Source organism: Mustela putorius, unplaced genomic scaffold (genome assembly GCF_011764305.1).
Source record: "Mustela putorius furo isolate JIRA1106 unplaced genomic scaffold, ASM1176430v1.1 tig00004007_pilon_pilon_pilon, whole genome shotgun sequence".
In the NCBI taxonomy this organism is placed as follows: domain Eukaryota; kingdom Metazoa; phylum Chordata; class Mammalia; order Carnivora; family Mustelidae; genus Mustela; species Mustela putorius.
Window position 1 is genome coordinate 11,967,790 of NW_025422145.1, and position 25,674 is coordinate 11,993,463.

The window sequence follows — 25,674 nt, forward strand, 5'->3', positions numbered from 1 at the left end:
GTGAGCGCCGGCTGACTAAATGAAGGAAGCTGCACCTTGCTCCGACCGGCGCTCTGGTGCTGCGAGGGCGGGAGGGAGCGCTAACGGGTCCTCCCCCTAACTTCACGCCACTCTTCCTCAGGACAAAACCGTCCCAGACCCTCTCACGTGTCCCACCTTCGCCAAAGCACCTCCGCTCCCTGTGACGTCACCAGGGTCCGTCACGTGTCGCCCCCAAACCCCGCCCCGGCGCTGACCTCATGGCTCCGCCCCTCGCCCTGACGCCCTGCTCCGAGGCATACCCGCCTCCTTCTGACAGACGCGCGACGGCGAGCTGCGGAGGTGTTCGTTCCTGCAGCTGCGGCAGCCGTGGGTGCCGCGGGGACGGTGAGTCGCCTGGGCCGCTAGAGAGCTTCCGGCGGAGCCCCCCGGGAGCAGAGCTGGGCGCTCGCGGCCCTCACGGAGAGGGGCATGACCTCGGACCGCCGAGCCCCCAGCCCCCGCCTGCGGCGCCTGCGCGGTGCATGTCGGGCACTGTTGTCTTTCCGACCCGCGGAGCGCGCCTGAGGCGCACGGACGCACTACATCTCCCAAAGGCCTTTGAGCAGGCGGGGGGCGGCGTGCGCGCAAAGCCCCGCGGGGCCGAGGGTCTCGTCCACCCAGCGCCTGGACCGTGGGTTGTCGGTGTTTGTTCGGCCTCGGGCGCCTGGCATCCCGAGGTAAAGGATCCCCGGGGGCGGCGCGGCGAGCCGGTCGCCTCCTCGCCGGGCACTGATGCGACCCAGAGCGGCTCTCGGGGTTTTGACGTCGCACCGTCTCTGGGTTGGCCGGTCACCCGCGGGGCTGCGGTTACAGTTTGGCCAGGCCCTGGCGGGCGCCGGGATCCATGCCTTGGGGGCTGCCGGCTAGCTCCTCGGGGTCCCGCTTATTATCTCTCCCGCGTCCCCTCTAAGGAAGGGTCGGGAAATAGCATCTCCCCCTTTCCGCGACGGCAGTTTCCTCAAGGAAAGGGGGTCGGGAGCAGGGTCCCGGGGACAGAGGAGCCCCTGCTGAGCTCCTCGGTGACCTTGGCAAGCCCGAGGGGCCTGCGCGGCTCTCTCTCCCCCGCCCGTCTCCGCTCGCTGACATCTGTAAATCTCTCTGCCCCGCACTCGGCCCGCACGCGCCAGGGCTGGTGGGGAGGCAGTGACCTGGCCAGGCTTCGGGCCCAGCTTCGTGCGGTGTAGTTGAACGTACGGCGTCTTCGAGACCCACTTTGGGCACTTGTTCGTAGGTGTGCGTTTCTGTTTTCCTCTAAATGGTCCCAGGAGTCTTCTCAACAGGTGTCAGGTAAGGAGCTAGCGGCTCGGAGTGTCTCCAGTGTGGGTCTCAGATCCTCTGCCACGAAATCACCAGGGCCTTTGTTAAAAGGGCTGATTCCTGGGCAGCTGTCCCCCCTCCTTCCCGCAGGTTCTGATTCAGCAGTTATGGGACGTGTCCAGGACTCTATTTAATAAGCTCCCCAGATAATTCTGAGTCACATTTGGGGTTGAGAGCCGTTATCTTGAAGTGTAGAGGATAAAGGTCCTGGGGCAGAGCATACCAATTTTGTATGTAGAGTGGGACCTGCTGGTGTGCAGGCAGTGCGTAGGCAAGTGTGACCTCTCTCCTGGGTACTTTGTTCCTTACATCCAGGCTGACTTAAGAGTTGGGTGGGGAGAAACATGCCAGCTCTGCGTTTTTCGCTGGCCCACAATTAATTATGAAGAATTTTAAACATATATAAAAGTTGAAAAAGCTTACCACAGTACCGATAGACCACCACCTAGAACGCACAGCATTTTATTGTATTTTGTCTCAACTCTAATGATCAACAGTGCATCTTGTTTATGTGTGTCACAGTAAGTGTGCACATCAGTCTGTTTCCCTCCCAAATAATTCAACATGTATATAATTAAGTAGAATCATAGAATTTTTGCTTATTGTCTTTTAACCAGTAGAAGCCCTGGGCATTGAAGTGTTCCCTCTGTCTCCTATCCCTGAGGAGCTGGAGGTTTTTCCATAGGATAGGCCTCTGGAACCAGGAAGGAACTTTACATGTATTCTTAACAGTGATTTGAAAACAATAGCCCATGGTTCTAAAATCACTAAAAGCAGAAACATGGAATGAGTGATGGACAATAATACTTCAGGGAACAAAAATGTTTTGACGGGGTGCTAATGAAATGTATCCCAGTAGTCAGATGACCCCAGCAGGTCACTGTGACAATAAATGATACAAGTTGTCAGCTTGAATACTCTGTTGCTGCTCCTTATATTTTATGTTTGCCTGGTTTGAACATGCTAGTTTGGTGTGTTTTCTCAAGCTCCAGGGGAAGAGGGCTGCCTAGCCCAGTTGACAAGCTTTGAGTCTCTTAGACTGAGGTACTGTGTTCTGTAGGCACAAACACCAGTGTTTAATGCAGTGCAGTTTTCTGAGAGGGAGAGGAGACAGGTCCTGTAGAAATCCATCTTCAGCTTCAGCAATATTATTCAAAGGGCATGCACATCTGTTTATTCATGGAGGACACAGGGAAATGTGGTAGTTAGAGTCATGGCACCTTCTGTTGACATCTCTGTCCTTATGTGAAGGAAACTGTCATGCTGGTGAGAAGGCAGCATGCAGGGGGAGCTCTGCAGATAGCGTCCGCCCTTAGTGGGGAGGAGAGCCAGGCTGGAGGTTTGTTAGGCCTCCACAGAGGGACTTGGAAATGGAGTATAGAGAATGGGTGTGTGCCAGTTTCTAGAACCCCACAGAGGGCCTCTGCAGTCAGGGGTCTCACAGGCAAGACTCCCCAGGAGGTGGTAGAGGCTGCATTGCTATTCAGTGCTGCAGAGGAGAGGGGGCACTCGGCCTGGGCCTGTGGCAAACCCTCCCCCCCCCTGAGAAGATCGCCCGCCCAGGGGGATGCAGGTCTGGTCCCTGTGGAGCCTGTGGACCAAGCGCCTCTCCTGCTCTGTGAGTTACCAGGTTCTGGTGATAAAGGTGAGGTCCTGGAACCAGTACTGTTGAGACTCAGCTGACCGTGTTAGAGGCACTTCTCTTGCCTCCAAGCTGTGTGATTGAGGCGTTTGCCCTCCCATAGCCTCACTACCTGCATCTTTGGCAGGTGAAAAGCAACACCCAGGGGAGAAGAAGACCGTATCTGTTCATGCAGAAAGATTAGGGTCCCTTAATGTTAGACAAAGTAAAACCAGCACAAAACCAGGCAATGCAGGGGAAGTCCAGTGACATTCTGAGAGTTTCCATAAAAGTGGTTGAGATGCGTTTTGTAATGTCAGATCAGTTTTCCAGAAAACGTTTCTCATCATCTTTTTGGAGTTTCTCATCTGTGGGTGCTGTGAGCTCCTTCATGGTCTGGCCACTGGGTGACCCCGCACCATCGGATTCTTACCACAAGGAGCTGTCCTGAAGGTCCAGTCAAAACTGGACGTGCTGGGTACGTAACGTGTTCCCTCTATCGAATCTGTCTGAATTCAGATCTACTCAGTGTCTGTGTTTTCGAAGGGAGAAGCAGATGGAGGCCGCAGTAGGTAGAGAAGGCTGGAGGGCTGTCCTGGGCTGGGGTTTGAGAGCTCGCAGCCTTATTCCTATGGGAGGAAGTGAAACGTGTTGCGGTTCTAAGTAGCATTAAGAGCAGCGGTCTCACAAGCTGGGGAAGTGTGGGAAGGCAGTTGTGTTTGCAGAGGCTGCTCTTGGTAAGTGTTCTGGGCCCACCTGGCAACGCCCTCCCCTGTGCTCCATCCTCGTGGGTCCTTGCAGCAGCCAGTGGGCCACACAGGCATCGGTCTCGCGGTGGAGGAAATGGCCAGAGGTAGTAAGCGATTTACCCAAGATTGCCAGATCAGGGCACAGCAGCCCTGAAGAGAGTGAGGCTGAGGGGAATATGGGCTGTTCTGGCCCCATCGTGGAAAGTGCTGGATGGAGTTGACTGTGACTCTAAAAGGGGGTCTTCTGTCTGGATTGTGACCATAAACCAGGCAGTTTCATGAGGAAGCCAGGGACTCCATCCCTGCTAAGGCTGTATTCTGCCCCAGTGGCTGTGGGTGGGGAACATTTGGGCAGGAAACAGCATGGGAAGCCTAGCTAACCCCAACCCTCACAGACTCACGTATTCATTCCACCTGTGCCAGGGGCTGAGCAGGGCCTGCAGGGCCATGAGTGGGAGCCCTCCTCCAGTGTTCTCTGGGTGGGAGGTAAGTCTGGAGGGAGTCATGGGGAAGGCCCAGGTTTGCTGGGGGTAGGGGGAAGCTGTGTGGAGGTTGAGGAAGGGTCTGTGGAAGGTCCTTTAGATGGAGTGGGATTTGGTTTATTTGGAGAAGAGTGGATTACAGTCTGGGTGGCTGCAGTAGAGCATAGTAGAGAAGTGTGGAACGTGAGGCCACGTCTTGACTTTGACCCTTAAACCTTGAGCAGTAGATGAGAGAATGGATCTGTGACCTTTTTAAGCCATGGTATTGGCAGGACTTGCTGACAGTTCAAGGCTTAAGGGCCTGAGAAAATTCTGGAACACCTCTTCACGTCCATCTTCATGGCTGGGGTACTGCTAACGGCACAGGGCCTGTGGGATGGGGAAGAGCTCGTCTCCAGAGTACCAGCCAGGCTGCACTACTTATCCACCCGGACAGCCAGTGTTCAGTGTGCTGTCTGGGGCTGTGGAGACACTGGCCCCAAACCCCGTCCCTGCCCTCCTGGAGCTGCTGGTCTGGACTGGGGAGGCCAGCCCCTTGATCACAGTGTTCTGTTTCCCCTGTGCTCACAGTGACTCTGTTGTCACAGACTGGGAATCCTGCCCTCCTTCTGTAGGGCCCACCCAGTACCCGAAGCCTCCCCAGTGCCCTCCACAGAGGCCCCTTCTCTCACCGGGAGCACCTGCTGTCACGAGGTGTTGTCTGGGTTTTGCTGAGTAATGTTTGTCAATTCTTCTTACATGTGAGCTGTCTTCCTAGCTGGATCTACAACTTCATGAGGCCCGGTGCCACACAGTGAGTGACCTCCATAGAGCGACCCACGAAATGTTGGCTGAATTAAAGAGTCAAGAATCTGAAGGCTTTTCAGACAGGTAGTCACTTGAAAGAAAGAAAAAAACAAATTTGGATAGTGATAGCTATACTAAATAAAACTGGCCTTTCCTAGGCCTGGAAGAATTCTGTACTGCTCCAGGCAAGAAGCTGCCCTGTGACCCTTTGTCAGCTCTTAGACTCTGGGGCATTCTATACTGCCTGAGGCTCAGGCCTCAGTCTCTGGCCCTGTGTAGTCAGGCTCCGGTTACGTGTATTTCTCTGTGCATTTACATGCTTTATCTGGAAAGCGTATGGTTGACGCCATGACCCAGTTCTCTGTGCCCCAGTCAGACTGGCCATGAAGAAACCGTGCCTGCGGGAGGTGTGGGGGCTGAGAACTGTCGGTCCCCCACCGTCAGGTACCGCCTGTTGGTATGAGGACTTGGGGGCCCACATTAGTATACCAGGCACAGTGCAGGAAGTGGAAAGCCAAGGGAAACCGGACAGCCTGATTTCCCAAGCCCTCCATCTCACTCCGAGTCAAGTGGATGTCCTTTAACGCCCAAGGACCTGGCTTCCCTCCCGTCAAGGGCCAGTCCCTCTTCTCTCAGCTCCTCCCACTCTCCTGGCACCCACACAACCCAACCCACTGCTCCCAGGGTTGTGCAGGCACACTCTAGGCATCCGCACTTAACTCTCTGCCTGGACCTTCTTTCCAGAGCGGCGCATGTGGCCTGTTCCATCTTGGCCTGAATGCTCCCCACCCTGGGAATCCCTCCCTGTTGGTAATTGCCTCACCGCCGCACTCGCTCCCCTGCTCATCTGTTCATCCATGGCATGTGTTACTGTCTGACAAACTATATACTTGACCTGTTTCTGTGTTCTAGCCCCCAACCCCCTGCAGATGTAAGCTCCATGGACACAGGTTTTTCCCCACCTTCAGGGCCTAGGTAGTGTCTGGCTCAGAGCCTGTGCCGGGTGTTTTCGTCTGAATGACACTGTGTCGTGTGCCTGCCTCTAGCTGTCCTGCCTTAGTTCCTTGTGAGGGGTAGGGAGCTGAGTGTACCTGGGCTCCTGTGCTCCCTGCAGCACAGCTGAAGAGAGTTCCCAAGTGAACGTTCAGTGGCTAGGGTGTAAGGTCATCTGGTAGAGCCGACACCTCATGGTCCAGCTGCCCTGCAGATTCCTTAAGTTGCCCATGAGCACAGAGGTGTGCAGGAACTGGGCCGCTGCGCAGATGGCATGCCCCCCTGACTTCAGTTCCTCTCTCAAGCCCTGCCCTCAGCAAGGGGAAAGCAGGGAGCCTTGTAGGCTCACTTCAGTTGTTTCTCTTTTTTTGTTTGGGCCACAGTGAAATCCATGTAAACTCATACGGTGGAATTCTGGTGTGCAAAGCCCTTTGTTGGGAGTGTGAGATCTTGCTTGAGTGTAGTTTGGAGACTGTGTGAGAAAAGAGGCAGGACTGAGTCTGGTGCATCTGATGTGTGTGGGGCATGAGTCAGGGCTTCTCTCTGAGCAGCCGGGCCTGGCTCCTGTCAGAGAGTGGGGCGGGGGAGGAGGGGGTCTTGCCCACTCTGTCTCCTGCATGGCACCCTGCCTCTGCTGGGGGCGGGTGGTTAGTAAATGTTTGAAGGGTCATAAATGTCAGCTGAGACCTTGGACTTCGTGATCTCTAATGACATTTCTGTCTGGAAGGTGGTCTCGAGATGTATGAATCTTAGAGAAATTGCATATGGCCATAAGTAAGGCAAACCAGATCCGAAATAGTTCTTCAGTCCCGATTGACATGAGTAAACTCTCTGGGTCACATGTCCATTTAGAATGTTAGGAATTTAAACTTCCATATACTCTTTTGTGTAATGTAAACTGTTGATGTGATTTGTTCTTCACTCACATGTCCCAGAGCACTTACATCCCCACCCTTCCCTTTCTCCAGTGTGGACGTCATGTCACGGTCACAGACATCAGTCCTATGTGCTCGGCAGCGCAGTTTGCCTGAGTGCCCCTGGCCACTGGGACACTTCCACTGGAGAGTGTAGCCCAGGAATGTTCTCTTGTCTCGGGTTTTTTCCATTGGTCCGGCAACATAGCTTCTTACTGTGCTGTCTATGGCAACATCCAGCCACTGCTTTGGGCTCAAGGAATGGTGACTAATCTGCGACATATCTACTGGTTTCTGGCTTTTTTCTTTTGACTGATGCCATCTGGGTGACCTCTAGAAGCCTGTCATGCTGGCACCGGTGAGGTTGCTGCAGGTCCTGTTCTCCATCCAGCTCTTGTTGGTTGAAGCTACTGGAGAGAACGCCCAGTAACATGAAGGCTGTAAATGATGTGTGGACACTTCCTCACTGTCGGGTGGGGAGACCTGCACTGGCCTGGCTGTGGCTAAGCTCCCCTCTGGGGCCGGCACCGACGGGGCAGCGTTTGTGTCCAGAGTGCGGTTCTTCCAGCTGGGGGGCCGTGTACATAGTGGCCAAGTGGCTTGCTTGCACGTAGGGCCTCGTGCTTTTCCCTGGGTCAGAATGGTATATCTTGATTTCAGATAACTGATTAAAATGGAGTTGAGTCAAAGACTGCTCTGTGTCAAGCTCAGGGGATGCAGAGGTAAGGGTTTTTTCTTTCAGGGCTTCGTTTTGATTGCCTAAGGGATGGTTTTTTAGACTCATCCTGCTTCTAAAATTAGTTGGCCTTTTAGTTCCCAAGCCCTGCCTGCCTGACAGGTGCAGATGACTGGTTTCTTCACTAGTGGCTGTGGCTGTGTTTGTTTTCCTCCTTTGCTGCTCATTCTCCTCCTGTCTGGACTTGTGTCCCCCCCCCCCCCCCGCCGCCTGGGAAGCTCCTCTGAAGGAAGGCGGAGGAGGTGCTGGACCCCAGCTTGGAGGCCTGGGCTGCACTCCCAGCAGCTGTCCCAGCTGGCAGCCCCACCCCGGGTACAGCTCTGTCACCTGGTCTGTCTCCGTTTCCTGTGTGTCTGCTGGGCTCTTCTTACCTGCCCTCCTCTGCCAGGTGACCTCATGCTGGCTGTCCAGGCAGGGTCTCCTGAGGCTAGAACTACCTTGGATGGTCTTTATGTTCCAGGTTTACAGATCTAGAGCCTCTTTGTTACCGGAGTACGGTGAGGTGACCTGGTTTAGAGAAGGGACTCATGCTGCCAGACTCCCGTGAGACCAATGTAGAGACTGTGACACCACTTTAGGAGAGAAAACTGGCATATCGCCAGTCTCTGGGTTTGCTTCTTGGACTGTTGCTTTTCCCAGAGGTTATAGTCAGAGGCACCTTTGTGGACTGTGGAGAAATACACATAAATGTAACAATTATAATGAGCCTTTTTTGGGAATGAACCAGTCAAAGGAGTTGCCCATTCTAGAAAAACTAGAAACCACAGGTAACAGCTTCTGTGTGTGTATTTGTATATAAACAAATGATCCAAAATCTTAACACCCAGAGAAAACAATTAACATTTGGTGTGTAATAGCTATGTAAATATGTATTTTTGAAGTAGAATCCATCCACGAACGGGTTTTACGATGCAGTGTCAAGACCATTGTTCTACCTACAAAAATGGGTCTCTATCATTTTGGGGGGTGAATACAATTATCTTATATAGGTAAACCAGGCAGGTAACCAGTCCCTTTGGTGGAACATAGGACATTTTATACAGACATCAGCCTGTGAATATTTGCTCACATGCTCACTTAGGTCTAGGACGGATGTCTTGAAAGGAAATTAATGAGTCATATAGAATGTACGGATAGTGGAGTTGTCCCTCAGAGGACCTGCACTGACCCGCTCTGTTGTGTTCCATTGCTGTTGACACTTGGGGAGTTGCAGTGTTTTGCCAGGACTTTGACAGGAATTCAGCATGATGTCAATTGTTCAGTTATGATTGTTGTCATCAGAGTTCCTAGAAATCTACTTTTTAGTTTAGAACCATTCCTTGAGTCCTGTCTGCTTTTGAATTTTGCTCCTAAGAGCAGCCTGTATTTTCTCTCTCTTTAAAACGTGTACATCTTTCTCGTGTTCTGCTTGCAACTCCGTAAATACCAGTGATGCAAGCAAGAATTTGTGTTTACTGAACACTGTGTGGCCGGCTGTGTGCTGTGTGCCTTCACACGCAACCCCACTTAGGTCTCATCTTGCCTCCGGAAAGCTGGGGAACAGATGGCTGGTGTGTGACTGAGTGCCTGGGCACCGGCAGGTGAGGATTCTGTCCTGTCAGCTGGCGCTGTGACCGGGGCTCCGGCCTCCTCTCAGGGCCACGGGCTTGGGCTGGTGTCCTAGCTTCTTAGAGCCATGATACCGATCAGGGAGCCCGCAGCTGGGTGGGATGAGAGGGGCAGATGGGAAAACCAGATCTGCTTTCTGGTCCTTTCTCTGTCTTTACTTTAGCTTGTTTTGAAGTATTTAGAATTCCCACAGCATCACATAAGCCTGTGTTCACATGGAAAAATAAAACCATTCAGAGCCACCAGTGATGCTCTCTGAGGGAGGGGTTGCCTCCCCTGTCCTGCCTCCAGCAGTAAGAACAATGGGAACTGGGCTGCAGGCAGGATTTCCCAGGCCTTCCAGGGCTAAAACTTGGCAGCCCAAGGGCCTTATTCAGTGAACCTGTGTGGAGGCAGCGGCATGAGCTAGATAGAGAAAGCCAAGTCGGTGGGAAGTCCAGACTGGGAGCCTTTCAGTTACAGTCTGTTGTTGACATACCCTCAGCCTGACTAGCACTGCATATTCCTTTTCTTTTCTTTCTTTTTTTTTTTTTTTTAAAGATTTTATTTATTTATTTGACAGAAATCACAATTAGGCAGAGAGGCAGGCAGAGAGAGAGGAAGGGAAGCAGGCTCCCCCCTGAGCAGAGAGCCCGATGCGGGGCTCGATCCCAGAACCCCGGAATCAGGACCCACGCCGAAGGCAGAGCCCCCAACCCACTGAGCCACCCAGGCGCCCCACACTGCGTATTTCTAATGATACTTGCATTGCTTCTTTGTTAATAATCTGGAAATTTACCAATCACAAGTAATTTCTGGCTATAGCGTGTTTGAGAATTGCTGCAAAACTAGCTTTTCCATTTCTCTTTGATTACTGGAAATATGTCTGGCTATATTTACTAGGAAACCCAGAGTTACCAACTAAAACAAGTTTGTTTCTTTCTTACTTAGAAGAAGTGGGAAGTGGTTGTTTCCGTGCTGGCATGGTGTCTCTGTGGTCTTCTAGGACACCTCCTTCTGGCCTCAGTATGGCTTCCCTATGCAAGGTCACCTCATGGTCAAGCATGGCTGCAGGAGCTGTCACAGCCATATTTAGGCAGCAGATGAGAGGGCGGGAGGACAGAGGGTCTGTCTGGCCAGGGTGGCCCTTCTTATCCTTCCTTACAGCACTCTGATTATGACTCATTGGCCAGAGCCTAGTCACTTGGTCACAGGTGCCTGCAGGAAGGGCTGGCAGTGTCTTTTTGACTCATCCAGGGTCGTACAATCTGTCTTGGTGGGCAGGATACCCGTGAATTCTGTGCTTTCAAGCTGCATTGCTGGTTGAGAAAGAAAGTTTATAGCATTGTTTTTGAAGACTGAGTGGTTGGGGATGGGGGCACCACTCAGGAGAGTGGGCTGGGAAAGAGGAGGGCTGGGGCACTGCTGTGGGGATGCTCTGGGCTTCCTGGCCCATGATCCTCATCCTGCCTCTTGGCTCTGGTCCCCCAGGACCTACCGATGGGTGTGAGCGCCCTTGCCTGGGCCATGACTGACTGTGAAGTTGCCCGAAAGGAGAGATGACTCCTTAGGAGGATTGCTGTATCTTCGGGAGTCCTGCAGAGCAGCCTCAACTTGGCCGTGTCATAGATGGACTCTGCCGGGCTGGGCCGCTCAGGTGGGGTTGGATTCCAGGCCCCGCCCCAGATCTGTGAGAAGCACACACCAGGATCCCCACAGTTGGGTGGGGACAGAAGCGGCCATAGCAGAGGCCTCGGTGCCTGCTGCAAGTTGTTCACAAAAACAGTGATATCAGCAGGTGCCGTCTGTTCCCCACAGTTGGGTGGGGGCAGAAGCTGCCATGGCAGAGGCCTCGGTGCCTGCTGCAAGTTGTTCACAAAAACAGTGATATCAGCAGGTGCCGTCTGTTCCGTGTTCTCATGTGCTGGGTCCGGAGCTGCTGTTCTGGGTATTTGGCACACACGGTTTACTTTAAACCTTGCTCCCACCCTGGAGGCAGGCACGATTATCTCTGGTTATAGATGAGGGAATCAGGCTCAGTGAGTTCACAGGTCACGCAGCTACAAAGTGGGGAACTGGGTCTGAGCTGGTCCAACAGCTCCTCTCAGGCTGGGTGCGCGACAGCCGTGCCAGTGCCGGTGCTGGTCCCGGGGTGTGGCCATAGCAAGCCCAGGGCTCACTGGGCTGGGCTGCTCCAGGTCTCCATGGCAGCAGGGTTGTCTGTAGCACCGCGGTAGTACCGCGGTATGGTCCTCGAAAGGTCACAGGTGCTGTGTCCTGGGGACTGCCAGGGGGCTGAAGGTCAGGACTCTTTATGGCAGTGCTAAGAAGCTGTTACAGGGCCGTTCTCACCTTGTTCCTATCTGTGGTACAGAAGCAGGGAGGAGTGAATGGCTGTCTGACTCAAGGCAGAGACACCAACCTGGGCTCCTCCTGGTTGGGATGATGCTCACCACACCCACAGATCTTATTTAAGAAAAAGCAGTAAAAATGTCTTACTGTACTAAATCATCTTGACCTTCAACTACACATCTCTAGTATTCTGTGTGATGAAACATGAGACCTACCTCGTGCACACACGGAGTATGATAGATGCCTCAGGGAAAGCATGTGCACAGTTGTTTGAATTGTGCACTGAACTAGCTTTCTCATGGAGCTCCAGATTTACTTAACAACTGATTCACAAACTGTGGTTATTCACATTTGGGGATTTAGTGGACCTTCTCTTGAAAATGAACAGTGAGCCCACTACTTCAGGGGAAACAGCTGACCTTTGTTTTTGTAAATGTTACCAGTGATAAATTTGTTCATCTCCTTGTGGCCGATGATAAAATTGGACTTTCAAGGGACAGTTAGTTATAATTTTTGGAAAACTTGTGTCTGCCACTATGAGCTTGACGGCTTCCCAGTAGTTAGTCTTTGCTGATGATCTTGGTGGTGATGATAGCCTGCGATTTGAGTGGGGGGTAAGTAGTAAGTAAGTAAGTAGTAGTAAGTAGTAAGTAAGGCACATCAGCACTCTTCTGTCTTTATAATCAGGGCTCATGTTGTGAACTGATGTTTTCCAGATGACTTGTGTCTGCTGTTAGAAGCCATGGGTGGGTAAAAGCCATTCTAAATGCAAGGTGGGCCGGTGAACTATAACATAACAGGAGGAAGAATTCATTAAGCCTTCAAATTCCGCCTTGCCACTAACCTTTGAGACACTACCGGGGTCAGCTTTGGGTGTGGTATGGAAGAATGTCCACGGTTACATACCTGAAGAGACTCTTCAAACGTCCCTCCCATTTCCAGCTTCTTATCTTTGGGAAGCTGGGTTTTCTTCTCACACTTTGACCACAGTGTAGCAGACAGACTGGGTGGAGAAGCACATGGGAGAACCCGGCAGACTTCCCGTAAGCCAGAAGTGAAAAAGGATTGCAGAAATGGAAAGCAGTGCCACCTGTCTCATTATTACAGTTGTTTTAGAGGGTAGTTATTTTAACTATTTATGCTGACATGTAATGAGTTTATTGATGTTTTGTAATGACTTAGTATTAAATACTTTTAAAAAGCCCTCATTTTAAAATTCTTAATATGGTTGGGTATTGATAGATACAACCCACAAAACAAAAGCTTTTTAGAGTCCTCAGTAATCAAATGTAAGGGAATCCCAAGACCCAGGATATTGGGTTGCTGCTGCTCTAGCAGATCCTGGGGAGATTTGCGTCAGAAAGTCCTCCTTTCAGGCACTGCCTTCACGGTCTTCTGCCTTCACCTCTGCCTTATCTCCTGGCACCCCTCCTTGGTCCTCCAGGAGCACCCACTCGTGCACAGATGGGGCTTAGCATCAGACAAGCCCTCCTGGCCCTCCCAGTCTGGGTCTTCCTCCAGAAGGGAATGTCGGTGTGTGTCCCTGGCAGGTCCTGTGTGATGCAGCAGAGACGTGGGGGCAGGGCGGGTATCCCTTGGTGGTGTGCAGGACCATTCAGACTGCAGAACTGGGTTTGCAGCTGTGGCTGCAGGCGGGGAGGAGTGTCTCTTGCTGGACTGGGCCCAGGTCCTCCAAGGTCCCATGGGCAGCCCGCCTGGGCTGCCGTAGGCTGTTGCCAGTTGGCCCAGCTTTAGACCAACAGCAGCTCTCTGCAATGAATGATGAATAGTTGTGAACTGAGCAGAACGCCAGAGGCCTTTCCCAGGGCCCCGGAGTCTTCGCTTTTAACTCCCCTCTGGGATGTGGGCGGGGCGGGGGGTGGGGACCCAGAGGACAGCCGCTGAGCTTGGTGCACTAGGAGGGGGAGGAACCCCCCATCCCTGCCCACCTCCTCTCTGTCACCAGGAATTGAAGCTGCCCATCACAGCTCTGTCCTGAAATTGTGTTCCTTTCAAAATTTTAGTTATGCAAATAATACACAGATACCTTTTTGCTTAAGATATGCATAAGTCTGTATAATGACAAAAGCTTCACCCTCCTTTGGCTGTTGCCTGCCAAACTTAAACCCCAGAGACAATGATCTTGGTCTGGGGTCTTCCCCATCTCTCATTTATCACCGCGCACACACACAGAACTATCCACACCAGGGTGGGTTTTGCTTTTGGGGGGTGTAATTATAACTCATGTGCCATATAGTCCACCCTTTTATTTTTTATTTTTATTTATTTTTTTAAAAAAAAGATTTATTTATTTATTTATTTATTTTTTAAAGATTTTATTTATTTATTTGACAGAGAGAGAGATCACAAGTAGATGGAGAGGCAGGCAGAGAGGAGGGGGGGAAGCAGGCCCCCCACTGAGCAGAGAGCCCGATGCGGGACTCGATCCCAGGACCCCGAGATCATGACCCGAGCTGAAGGCAGCGGCTTAATCCACTGAGCCACCCAGGCGCCCCTAGTCCACCCTTTGAAAGTGGACAGTTTAGCGTCTTAGTATGTTGGAAGAGCAATGCCTGCATCACCACTAATTCCAGAGCCTTGTTGTCCTCTCAGTAGACCCGTGTTTGGACCTGAAAGTGCTCTGCTCGCCTGCCCAGTGATCTGCCATGTGTCTGGGCATGTGTCATTGTCACTGCTCTGCACGCAGCCTCGCCAGGAGGCAGGGGTTCTAGTCCCAGGTCCTAGGAAGACTGAGGCTCAGGGACTGTCTGTAACTCCTCCAAGGCCACCGGCTTCAAGTCTAGGGCTGAAGCTCCAGAGTGCCACACTCTCCATGTGTGCCCTGTTTTCCCATTAACTGATGACTGACATGGGGCAAATCTTTGCCCCTCTGTGAATGGGAGGAGGGAGTGGCTTCTTGCCTTCCTGATTCCACATTGGAACACTGTGTGTCCTGTCCTCAAAGCTGTCATCCTCAGTAGCTGCTTAGAATATTGTCTGGGATGCAGACAGGGCCTGGGATGGGTAGGAAGGGAGGAGGGATGGGGCAATAAGGCAGTTTTGCTTGTTTCATGGCCCCAAACCCTAAAACCCATAGCAGGCACCTCAGGATGTCATGTCCTTCCTTACACCTGGGGAAACTCTCACCTGGTCCCACCAGCTCATCAGAGGAGAAGCAAGGGCTGCGCTGTGGGGGTGAGGCCTAGTTATTCTCTGTGACACAGCTGTGGCTCCCAGCATTGGGGTGCAGAGCAGAGGTGTCTATTCCGTAGTGGACCTGCGTTAAGGGCCGACCAGTGTCAGGCCCTAAGGAATGCTGGTGCAGCCGGTGGCACTCAGAATCCTGCAGGGCCAAGGAGGGGAGTTGTGGGCGGCTCTGCGAAAAGGGCCTGGCTCTGTGTCTGGCACAAGTGTGTCCTGCACCCAGAGGCCCCAGCACCTGCCGTCCTTGGGAAAATGAAATGAGATTGCAGGGCAGTGGGTCTGCAGATAGGTGTGAGGGCAGGCTTCATCTCATTTTAGAGTGACTTGGATAATTCTGTATAAAACCTCAGCGGGTGCTAGGCTGTGTTGATTGTGGATGCAAGGGCCAGACAGGCCTCAGGTGGCCCCATTCTGTCTCCAAGGGGCTGAGGAGCACATGCAGGCCTGCCCTTGCCTCCCTCTTGTTAGAGACCATGCAGGACCTTCTCTCCTGGGTATACCATCCCCTGGCCCTTGGGGCTCCCCTAAGTTTGCCCTCAGATCCCCAGGGCCTTACTGTTCTCTGTGGCAGCCTGTGGCCCTTTCCATTCTAAGTGTTTTCTTGCTGGTCTCCCGGAAACAGGCCCGTGGTAACGTGTGGAGAGGCTGCAGGCACAGGGTGTCCACTGGAGGCCAGAGCACCTTCTCAAGAGTCTTGAGCCTTCTAACTCACCAGCCACCTGGGCCATGCTGCCTCCCTGCCCTGGCAAGGGTCAGCACCGTTACGGGCAGGCTAGCCTCCTCCGGAAAAGGCAGTCAAGGGGACATTGATCTCCTCTGTCACTTTGAGCCTTGAGGCTCCTGCGACGGGGTGCCATCCAGTAACCTAACGTCCTGCTCTTCACACATTTCCAGATGCTGCTTAGTCTCAGCCTAGACTTCCAGCCTCTGGAAAGCAGCTGTTTCCCATGGGCCAGTGGCTTCTAAAGTAGGAGCCATTGGGACTGGGGCAGTGGCGCATCACTTACCCAGGACTACGTGGCAAGTTTCTCAGGATCCCCAACACTGCTGAAAAACTAATAAACAGGAATTTAAAGCTCAAAGAGAAATCATTGAAAACACCTAAAATGCTGATGGTGAGGGCATGTGGCACTGGGTATGACGTGAGCTTTGTGTACCTTCTCTGAAGTGGAGAAGCTAGTATTGGCCTCATGCGGTTGAGGACAGTTGAGCACCTGTGGCAGGTGCCCCGGGGCTGTCATGATTCCGGCTTCTCTAGGTGTGTACTCATCTCTTGGACTTATGCAGGCCCGCAAGGCGTGGAAGAGCCGTGTCCTGGAAATATGGCCCATACTGCCTGCCTGGGTGGAGCTCTGACCCGTGCGCCTGCACGGTTCCACTGTGACAAGACGGCTTCATTTAAGAATCTTCCTTTCTGGGGCACCTGGATGGCTGAGTCGGTTAAGTGTCTGCCTTCGGCTCGGGTCATGATCTTGGGGTTCTGGGATCGAGCCCTGCGTTGGGCTCCCTGCTCAGTGGAGAGTCTGCTTCTCCCTCAGTTCTCTCCCTCCCTCCCTCACAAATAAAATCTTTAAAACAAAACAAAAGTTTCCCTTCTTGCATATGTGCTGTCATCGAGACCACCTCTGCTCCTGTGTGGAGTGGAGCCTGCGCCCTGGGGTCCTGGGTGTCTCCTTCCTGCACCCTTACACCTGTGTGCTGCTGGGGTCAGCACCTCACTGGTCGGCTGGCTGCTGAGCGGTCCCAGAGGGTGCAAAGTGATGTACAGCGTCAAGTCCTCTGGGCCCCAGGGCAGCCCATTCTGTATAGTAGACTTGGGAGGATTTTCAGGCAATTCTGTTTCTCCACATATCTCTAAGAGGTCAGAACGGGAGGCTAAGAGGCCTGTTTTGGGTTTCTGGGGCTGTACACTGACTTCACTGAGCTCCTGGATTATAGGCCTCTCCCCTCTCCTGAGTGGGGCACGACAAACCACAGGGCTGGGGTCTTACAGCCCCTCCCATCACCTCTAGGACCTGATGCTCTGGCGCCAGTGTCACAGCAGGCTTGCCAGGGTGCGGGTTCGAGTCCCACAGTTGCATCTGTAGCATCATTTCAGCAGTGTGCATTTTTATTGGAAAACTGTTTTGCTTTGGGGGCATATGATTTTTAAGATTTTATTTATTTGAGGATGCCTGGGTGGCTTAGTAAGTGTCTGCCTTCGGCTCAGGTCATGATCCTGGGGTCCTGGGATCGAGCTCCACATTGGACTCCCTACTCGGTGGGAGGACTGCTTCTCGCTCTCTCACTCCCCCTGCTTGTGTTCCCTCTCTTGCTGTATCTCTCTGTCAAATGGATAAATAAAATCTTAAAAAAAAAAAAAAAGATTTGAGAGAGAGCGTGCACAGCAGGGGGAGCAGCAGAGGGAGGGGAGAAGCAGGCTCCCCTCTGAGCAGGGAGCCCAATGTGGGACTCCATCCCAGGACCCTGGGATCATGACCGGAGTTGAAGGCAGACACTCAACCAACTGAGACACCTGAGTGCCCTGACATTTTTATTTATTTATTTTTAAGATCATAGCATTCTTAAGTTTTTTATTGCACCTTAGACAACATAGTTTTGTGGCATGCCCCTTGATTTTATACTGGAAGCACTGGGAGAACTAGGGGTTGAATCCCAGAAAAAAATTTTCTTTTCCTAAGATTTTATTTATTTGAGAGAGAGCAAAAGAGAAAGCACAAGCCCGGTGGTGAGGGAGAGGGAGAAGCAAACACCCAGAGAGCCCAACATGGGGATCGACCCCAGGACCCTGGGATCATGACCTGAGCTGAAAGCAGACACTTAACCCCTGAGCCACCCAGGCGCCCCAACGTCTCTCCTTCATACTGAAGGGTCCTGCCCCTAGTCTCTGCCCTGGTTGAGGCTCCAGAAGGGAGCTGGAGGATGGGTGCAGGTATGAAGGGGAGGCGAGACAGGACTAACAGCCGTGCTGGCTGAGGGACGGCGTGGAAGCAGGTGGTACGAACAGTAGCAGGCATGTGCGTGCTGCACAGCGGTGCCTGCTCTAGGTACAAGGCCAGCTCAGAGTCGGATGGATACCATGGAAGGGCTTTGCCCTGAGTGCCAGGCTCGTACCATCATTATAGTGGCGGAATTCCAGAAGCAGAATCACGTACTCTGGGAAACCGTGGAGCTAATTGTGGCGTTGATGAAAGGCAGGTGCGGGTCAGGCTTGAATCCTCGGAGGGTGGCGCAAGTGCGGTACGCTCTCTGGACACAGAGGGGCCTGGAGGACCCAGGCTGGTTCCTCTGTCCTAGCACTGGAAACTGCTCCAGTGACTCACCGAGCGCAGTGCACCTTTTCTTCCTGGCTGGATTCCTGATGAGCTCAGGCTGTGAGATAGGCAGTGGGGCCAGCCAGCAGCATCCCAGATGCTGGTACGATAGGAGTCAGTGACAGGTCCATATTCTAAGACACTCAGTAGGATACAGAGTTTTCTGCAGAAGCACAAGCTTTTCTTTCTCTACCATCAGAACGGCGCCTGTGGGGCTGGCAAGGACTTCCAGGTCCAGCACATACAGCCAGTCCTGTCTGGAGGGGGACTTTGTTTGGTGACCTTTAGAGACTCTGTGGTTTCCCTTTCTTGATCATGCCCTATTGAAATTCACCTGCAGGCAAGGGTGGTGGGAGAGCCATGCAGAGTCCTAGACTCAGCTCTGCCTCTTACATGCCACTGTGACCTGGGTAAGTCCCATCTTTTCGTGGCTTCCATGTCTTTTTCTTTTTTTTAAAGACTTTATTTATTTGACTGACAGAGATCACAAGCAGGCAGAGAGGCAGGCAGAGAGGGCAGGAAGCAGGCTCCCTCCCGATGCGGGGCTCGATCCCAGGACCCTGAGATTATGACCTGAGCTGAAGGCAGAGGCTTTAACCCACTGAGCCACTCAGGTGCCCCGGCTTCCATGTCTTGAAGGATCCTAAGTAGCAGCTCAGAAGAGAAGGTCACAATATATACAAGCACTTGGGAACATGTTCTGTTTCATGGTGGTCAAAGAAACAAGTAACTGAGTGTCATTTTAATGTTACCCGTTAGTGATAACAGTTGTATCCAAAGTGTGTACTGTAAATTGCTATTGTCCTTCCCAAAGGCACAACATGGCCATAGCCTTTGACCTCATAATTTCACTTCTGGCAAGTTTAACCAAAGAAGAAGATCCAAGAAAGGGAAGAAGCATTTGCCAGAGGTTTTCCTTGGTTGGTTTTTGGTTGTTGTTGTTGTTGTTTGTTTTGTTTTTACGAGAGTAACAAGCATTCTAAATGCCTTAATAAGGGTTGGTCATGTAAACAGTGATGGGCCCATTTTAGGGAGTCTTAAAATTGATGGCCATGGGGTCTTGCAAAATGGATAAAATATATAGGATACCATGTTAAAACTGTCACAACAGCAAGTACATAAAAATACATGACTGCACACAGACGGGCAGAGACTTGCAGGGAGACTAGCTGCATTAAGGTGCTGAGATCAGGCAATTTTATTTTGTTCTTTAGTCAGTTTTATTGACATATAATAATCCACCTACCATACGATTTCCCCATTTAAAGTGTGTGATTCACTGGCTTTTAATACATTCACAAAACAGTGCAGCCATCACTACAGCCAGTTTGGACATTTTCTTCACCTCAGAAGGAAACCCCATATTCATCTCTGTCCGCCCCATCCCCAAGCCCATGACAACCCCAAGTATGCTTTGTTTGTCTGGGTCTGTCTGTCCTGGGCACCTCATGTAAGGAGTCACAACCACATGGAACCTTCCGGGTGGTATCTCCCGAGTGTCCTGCTTTCGGGCTCACGCAGCATGTACCAGGCTTATGCCTCGTCACGGCGGGGTACGTTCCCGCCAGAGGCTGCAGCTAGTTTGTTGGTTACTTGCCAGTCGTCAGACACCTCAGTTGTTGACACTTTCCGGTTACTGTGACTAGTGATGCTGTGAACATTCATGTACAAATTCTTGTGTGGTTTTCAGTTCTCTTGGGTGCACACTTAGGAGCAGGATGACTGGTCACACGGTGACTGTGAGAGCGCCGGACAGCTGTGCTGTGGGAGGACTCCAGTTTCCCTGCATAACACTCGATACTTTCTCACTGTAGCCATTCTAGTGGGTATGAAGTGGTAGGTTTTTTGTTTTTTGTTTTTTAAAGATTTTATTTATTTATTTGACAGAGATCACAAGTAGGCAGAGAGGCAGGCAGAGAGAGAGAGAGAGAGAGAGAGAGGGAAACAGGCTACCTGCAGAGCAGAGAGCCGGATGCGGGGCTTGATCCCAGGACCCTGAGATCATGACCCGAGCAGAAGGCAGCAGCCCAACCCACTGAGCCACCCAGGTGCCCCTGAAGTGGTAGGTTTGATTTGCATTTCCTTTAGGCTAAGTGTTCAGCTTTTCAGATGCTTATTGGGCATTCGTTTTTTATCTTTGGAGAAATGTGTATTCAGATCCTTGGCCATTTTTTAATTGGGGAGTCTTTTGATTAATGAGTTCTTCCTATAGCTATTGTAAATACAAGTCTTTTAGTAGATCTGTAAAAATGTTCTGCCATTCTGTGAGCTCTTCCCACTTTCTTGATAGTGCCCTTTGAAGCCCAAGAGTTTGTTGTTGTTGGTTGTTTTAAAAGATTTTATTTGAGAGAGAGCAGAGCAGGGGCAGAGGGAGAGGAAGCACACTCCTTGCTCAGCAGGGAGCCTAGATCCCAGATCCTGGGATCCCGACCTGAGCTCAAGGCAGATCCTTAAACTGAGCCACCCAGGCACCCCGAAGGCCAAGTTTTTAATTTTACTGACATCCAGTTTCTTTTCCTTTGTTGCTTGGACTTGGTCTCTCAGGCCCTGCCACTGATCTGTGACATTTAATAAACTTAACTGACTCTAGGCTCCTTCTGCCCTGGCGGGGCTCCTAGATGGAGCTGCACTAGGAGAAGTGCTGTCACTGCGTGTCTCTTTGTACTTTTGAGAATTTTTTCTAGTTCTTACTATTTCAGTTAAAAAAATTAACAGTTTCACTTCAAAATGCTACTAATTTCAAACCTTCTGTGCTAAATAGAGTGAAAGGAAGTGCCTTGTTAAGGGAGACAGGATGCCAACCCCAAGGCAGGAAGGCCCCCTGGTTTCCTGCTTCTCCCCCAGGGCCCAGCAGCAGGTGCTCAGGGAGCCTTGGGAGGGAAAGACATGAGGGAAATGTTTCACTTCGCACCTTCCTTCCCACACCATCCTCCACAAGAACGGGGGGCAGGGGCCCCATGTGCACAGCTGGCTCTCAGAGCTGCTATGGTGGGGAGTAGCCAGTTCTTTCTTCCTACAGTGGGTGCGGGTCTGTCGGGGCTGATGTGAGCCTGGAGCAGACAGGACCTGCAGCTGTGAGAGGGGAAGGGGAGCGGAGGAGGGTGGGCAGGCGGGTTGCTGCAGTGCTGGTGGAAACCAGCTGAATGGGGTGGGGGGTGTGGTTGCAGCTCTTGCCCTAGTGCTGAGGCTCTGCCTATTGTTCTCCCCAGAACAGGTCCCTAGAGCCCTGCGTGTCTGCTCCGGCTGGCAGTAGAAGGAGCCTCTCCTGCCTTCCCCTTCTGAGTACCTGGGATTTGAGGTAAAAAGTCTCCCCTATCCTCTCCCACAAGCATGGCGCTCTGGCGGGTAGGCAGCCTGCTCCCTGGGGGAAGGGTTCGCCTCACCAGCTTGTCCTCACTGGGCACCCTTGCCTTCTGGCTCTGACACAGGAAGTGCAGATGATGATGGATGGTGGTGGCTCTGGGCCTGGTTATCCTTGGTGATGGTGGGTCATCTCCAAGGCCTAAAGGGACCCCGGTGACTCTAAACTACTCTACTGAAGGAGTCTGCCAGTTTACAAGCTAACTCTGCACCCAGAGTGCAGAGATTGACGTGAAGGCATAAAAGACCACCTGAGCTGCTGGGGCTCAGAGGACTGTCCAGGCCCATACCTGACCAGCACGCAGGGCTTGGGAACTTAGTTCATGTCCCGGCTTTCCTTCCAGGTCCAGAAGCAGCAAAGATGTCTAATGAGCCGCCCCCTCCTTATCCTGGAGGCCCCACAGCCCCCCTTCTGGAGGAGAAGAGTGGAGCCCCACCAACCCCAGGTAGGATTCAGTGCTCCTGATGGTCCTGTCCTTGCTCCTTGCCCATCCCAGCTCCAGAAGCTGGTGCCTGGAGCAGCCCTCCCACTGATCCTGCCGCCACTGCCCTCTGAGCTCCCTCTCCCTGCCTTCTCTGTCCAGGCCGCACCTCCCCAGCTGTGATGCAGCCTCCTCCGGGCATGTCGATGCCCCCCGCAGACATTGGTCCCCCACCCTATGAGCCACCGGGTCACCCAATGCCTCAGCCTGGCTTCATCCCCCCGCATATGAATGCAGATGGCACCTACATGCCTCCAGGTAAGTAGGAAAGGGGAGCACAGGGGTCTGCCCAGTCCAGCATCCAGGGTATTATCTGGGCTGCCATCCAGCCTTTGCTATAGGTAGGTGGTCTTCCTGCCCAGTGTTTTTTCGGGGCTGGAGGGCACTGATTGTGGGTGTGGAGGGAGGACATGGGAAGGTGTCCTGGAGCAAAGCACTGCTGTGCAGGTATTGTGGGCAAACCACATAAGCTCTGGGCCCTGTTGGGAAGAGGGCTAGCTCCCGGGAAGGCCCCTCAGGCACAGTGGCAGGTGCTGACTCGTGGGTGCTGTGTGGGCCTCTCTCTTGCCAGGGTCCCACATCCATGGGGGAGGCCTAGGCTCCTATTCAGCAGTTCTTCAGGACTCCTCAGGCCAAAGAAAGGCCCAGGGTTCTTGCACAGGTGGCCCCAGGTAAAGTGGGCCAGTCGCTAGTATTTCAGTGCAGGATCTGACACCGGTGCGGCCCAGAGCCCTGTGTGCACGAGAGAGCCTGGGCTGGTGAGTGGCGAGGCTCTCCCTCCTGTGGCTGATGGCCCCTACGTGTCAGAGGCAAAAAGAAAACATGGGGCGCCTGGGTGGCTCAGTGGGTTAAGCCGCTGCCTTCGGCTCAGGTCATGATCTCGGGGTCCTGGGATCGAGTCCCGCGTCGGGCTCTCTGCTCAGCGAGGAGCCTGCTTCCTCCTCTCTCTCTCTGCCTGCCTCTCTGCCTACTTGTGATCTCTCTCTGTCAAATAAATAAATAAAATCTTTAAAAAAAAAAGAAAAGAAAAGAAAACACATCAAGCCGAGACCGAGGAGATATTAGGCCTTCTTCCCAGCTCTGCCATGTTTGGCTGGGCCAAGTGCCTTCTCTGTCTTGGTCCTCATAGGACTGGTAGAATATAGGTGGTCACCTTGGCCCAGGGCTTGGTCCTGGAGGCCTCCTCTTGTGTCCTGGGTGCTGGGGGTCACATGGGTCAGGTGGCAAGCCAGCAATCCGTCTTTATTCCGTCTTCTGTGCCATTTCAGGTTTCTACCCTCCTCCAGGCCCCCACCCACCCATGGGCTACTATCCACCAGGGCCCTACCCACCAGGGCCCTACCCTGGCCCTGGGGGCCACACCGCCACAGTCCTAGTTCCCTCAGGGGCTGCCACCACAGTGACAGTACTGCAGGGAGAGATCTTCGAGGGCGCCCCTGTACAGACAGTGTGTCCCCACTGCCAGCAGGCCATCACCACCAAGATCTCCTATGAGATCGGCCTGATGAACTTCGTGCTGGGCTTCTTCTGCTGCTTCATGGGGTAGGTGGTGTGGGTGCTTGGGGGGTGGGGGCCAGGCCCACCTGTCACCCAGCTCGAGTAGACCTGCGTGCCCTCAGTCCCTTCTCATCCAACCTCCCCATCTTCCCTGTCTCTGATTCAGGTGTGATCTGGGCTGCTGCTTGATCCCTTGCCTCATCAATGACTTCAAGGATGTGACGCACACATGCCCCAGTTGCAAAGCCTACATCTACACGTACAAGCGCCTGTGCTAACGGAGCCGGGACTGGACTCCGTGCTGTCAGTCTGGCCCCTTGTGCTTTTGCTCCCCTCGCTCAGTGGCTCGCTTCCCTGCTCCCACTTGGGGATGGAAGCCATTCCACCGGTCCCCTGGAAGTCTTGTCCTCTTCGGCTTGCCCTTCCCTGAGCATCTGACTCTTCCGGCAAAACTTCTGTTGGATTTTAAGGCCAAGGGTCAGCAGATGGCAGGGGGATAGCACTGAGCTTGTGTGTTGCTGGTTTGCTTGGTGTTTGTGATCAGGAGGAGAAGATCAGGAGGAGAAGCTGGGAAGAGTCTCCTCGCACTGTCTCCCTGCTGGGGTCTCATTCCTCCATTTCTGTACAAAGTATAGATTTGGTCCTAACTTTCCCTGGGACCAAAAGCAGCCAGAGCAGACCTGGGGCCTGCAGTGGGGCTGTACCTGTAGCCACAGTTATTTCTGATTTCCTGGGCCAAGAGTGGGGGAGTGGACCCAAGCAAGATAGGATCCTATGGCCTGGTCTGTTTCTGGGGTGCTAGAGGTGGGCATGATGATTAGGAGGATGACTCTGGCCCTTAGAAGTCTCAAACTCTTAACACCCTATCTAAGTGCCCAGGAGTTCCCTGGGGTAAGGTAGAGAGCTCAGCACACCTCCAAGTCATGGGGTGAATGTTGGACCCCAGTTTACTAAGAAGGGACTCGCCTCTGGCCCTCATTCAGCTCCCTTTTTGGCCACCCCTCCACAAACCCCCACCTTTGCTAGGGCCAGAAGGAATACCCAGAAGCCTAATCCATCTGTCCACACTGTGTCTTTGCTGTGTATCGGCAAGACCTTTGACCTTTGCCCAGTGGCTGGTGTGTCTCAACTAGGACTGGAGGTAATAGAGAGAAGAGGTCCCTTGTAAGCACACACAGACTTGTAGTGCTCTCTCCATGGATCCTCTTCTCAGGAAGTGCTGGGTGCTGGGCCCTGGCTGACTTGCTGTCACTGTGCTTGTTTCAACAGCAGGTACTGCAGCAGGAGCAGCTATGGCACTGGACTGGGACAGGCCAGGGACAAGGAAGGAGCAGCCCCTGGTGGAAGTGCCCTGGTGGACACCTGCCCTGGGCCTGAGCCCACACTGTATCTCGTGAATGGTTTGTCTGTGAATTCGCTCATGTGGACCGCTGTATCCTGCTGCCGCCCCTCTCCTGGTCTCGCACTGCCACTGCATGGCCTTCTGTCACTGTGAATCATGGCTGGTCTCAGTTTGTAGTTTCTCATTAAATTGGCCCTTTCACTCCCCTGCCCGGGGCCTCTGCTCTCTTGGCTGGCTTCCTTCTTTGATGGAAAGAGGGTGGGGGCTAGAAGTGGTCTAAGGCTTGAGTCCTCAGGGTCTTTGTACTTGTGCTGCACTGACTGCCCAGGGATGACAATATCTGATTAAACCACACCCAAACCCAGCGTGGACAACCCGTGGGGTTCTACCTGTGACTGGGCCAGGGTAGGATTTGGCTTTCACTGCACTCAAAGAGCACCTTCCTCTGACACCGGTTTCACCCATCTCCACGCCATGGCATCTCCCCACATCGTCTGCAGGCTGGAGCCCGCTGGCTTGAGCACAGGGTCACCCCGTCCTGCAGGCAAATACCCTTGCTCCCTTAAGGAAGACAGAGTCACTGGGGCTTAGGCTTCTGGTCTGAAGGCTAATGGGGGCAGCCAGTCAGCCCCCAGGTTCTGAGCCAGCTCCCTCCCTACCCCTTATCTGAACTGTGAAAATGGGTAGGCTTGGCCAGTAGTTGAAGACAAAGTTTTCCCCACCATTTAACCCTTTTCTGAATAAAACTTTTGCAGATATCCTCAATATATAAAACTGACTCCTATCAATAAAAATATTTAAGTTCACATTTGTATTTTAGACAATGAATTGTTGTAAGACATGTAATGCTTTTTATCCTTATTTATAAATAACATTTCACCTCCAGAGTACTTCCGAGAAAGAGAATCACAAGACTA

The 25,674-nt window shown here is 52.7% G+C and overlaps 1 protein-coding gene across 2 annotated transcripts; it reads left to right on the forward strand.

Moving 5' to 3' along the window:
- Window positions 1-236: 236 nt before the first annotated feature.
- CDIP1 (cell death inducing p53 target 1) lies at window positions 237-24,984 on the forward strand. Of its 2 annotated transcripts, XM_045072207.1 has the most exons (7): window positions 237-366; window positions 21,286-21,374; window positions 21,781-21,882; window positions 22,021-22,176; window positions 23,187-23,460; window positions 23,582-23,718; window positions 24,685-24,984. In XM_045072207.1, exons 3-6 carry the CDS (start codon window positions 21,798-21,800, stop codon window positions 23,691-23,693), a joined length of 627 nt encoding a protein of 208 aa, XP_044928142.1. In that variant the 5' UTR covers window positions 237-366; window positions 21,286-21,374; window positions 21,781-21,797; the 3' UTR covers window positions 23,694-23,718; window positions 24,685-24,984. The 2 variants fall into 2 exon arrangements, with proteins under 2 accessions (XP_044928142.1, XP_004750557.1); XM_004750500.3 differs by having other exon boundaries at window positions 23,582-24,984.
- Window positions 24,985-25,674: the final 690 nt, after the last annotated feature.

Bases quoted from the DNA above. Each gene is read 5' to 3' on its own strand.
- CDIP1 (XM_004750500.3), top strand. From the start codon at position 21,798: ATGTCTAATGAGCCGCCCCCTCCTTATCCTGGAGGCCCCACAGCCCCC. The intron at 21,883-22,020 runs GTAGGATTCAGT...TTCTCTGTCCAG, and splicing joins TGGAGCCCCACCAACCCCAG to GCCGCACCTCCCCAGCTGTG. The intron at 23,461-23,581 runs GTAGGTGGTGTG...TCTCTGATTCAG, and splicing joins TTCTTCTGCTGCTTCATGGG to GTGTGATCTGGGCTGCTGCT.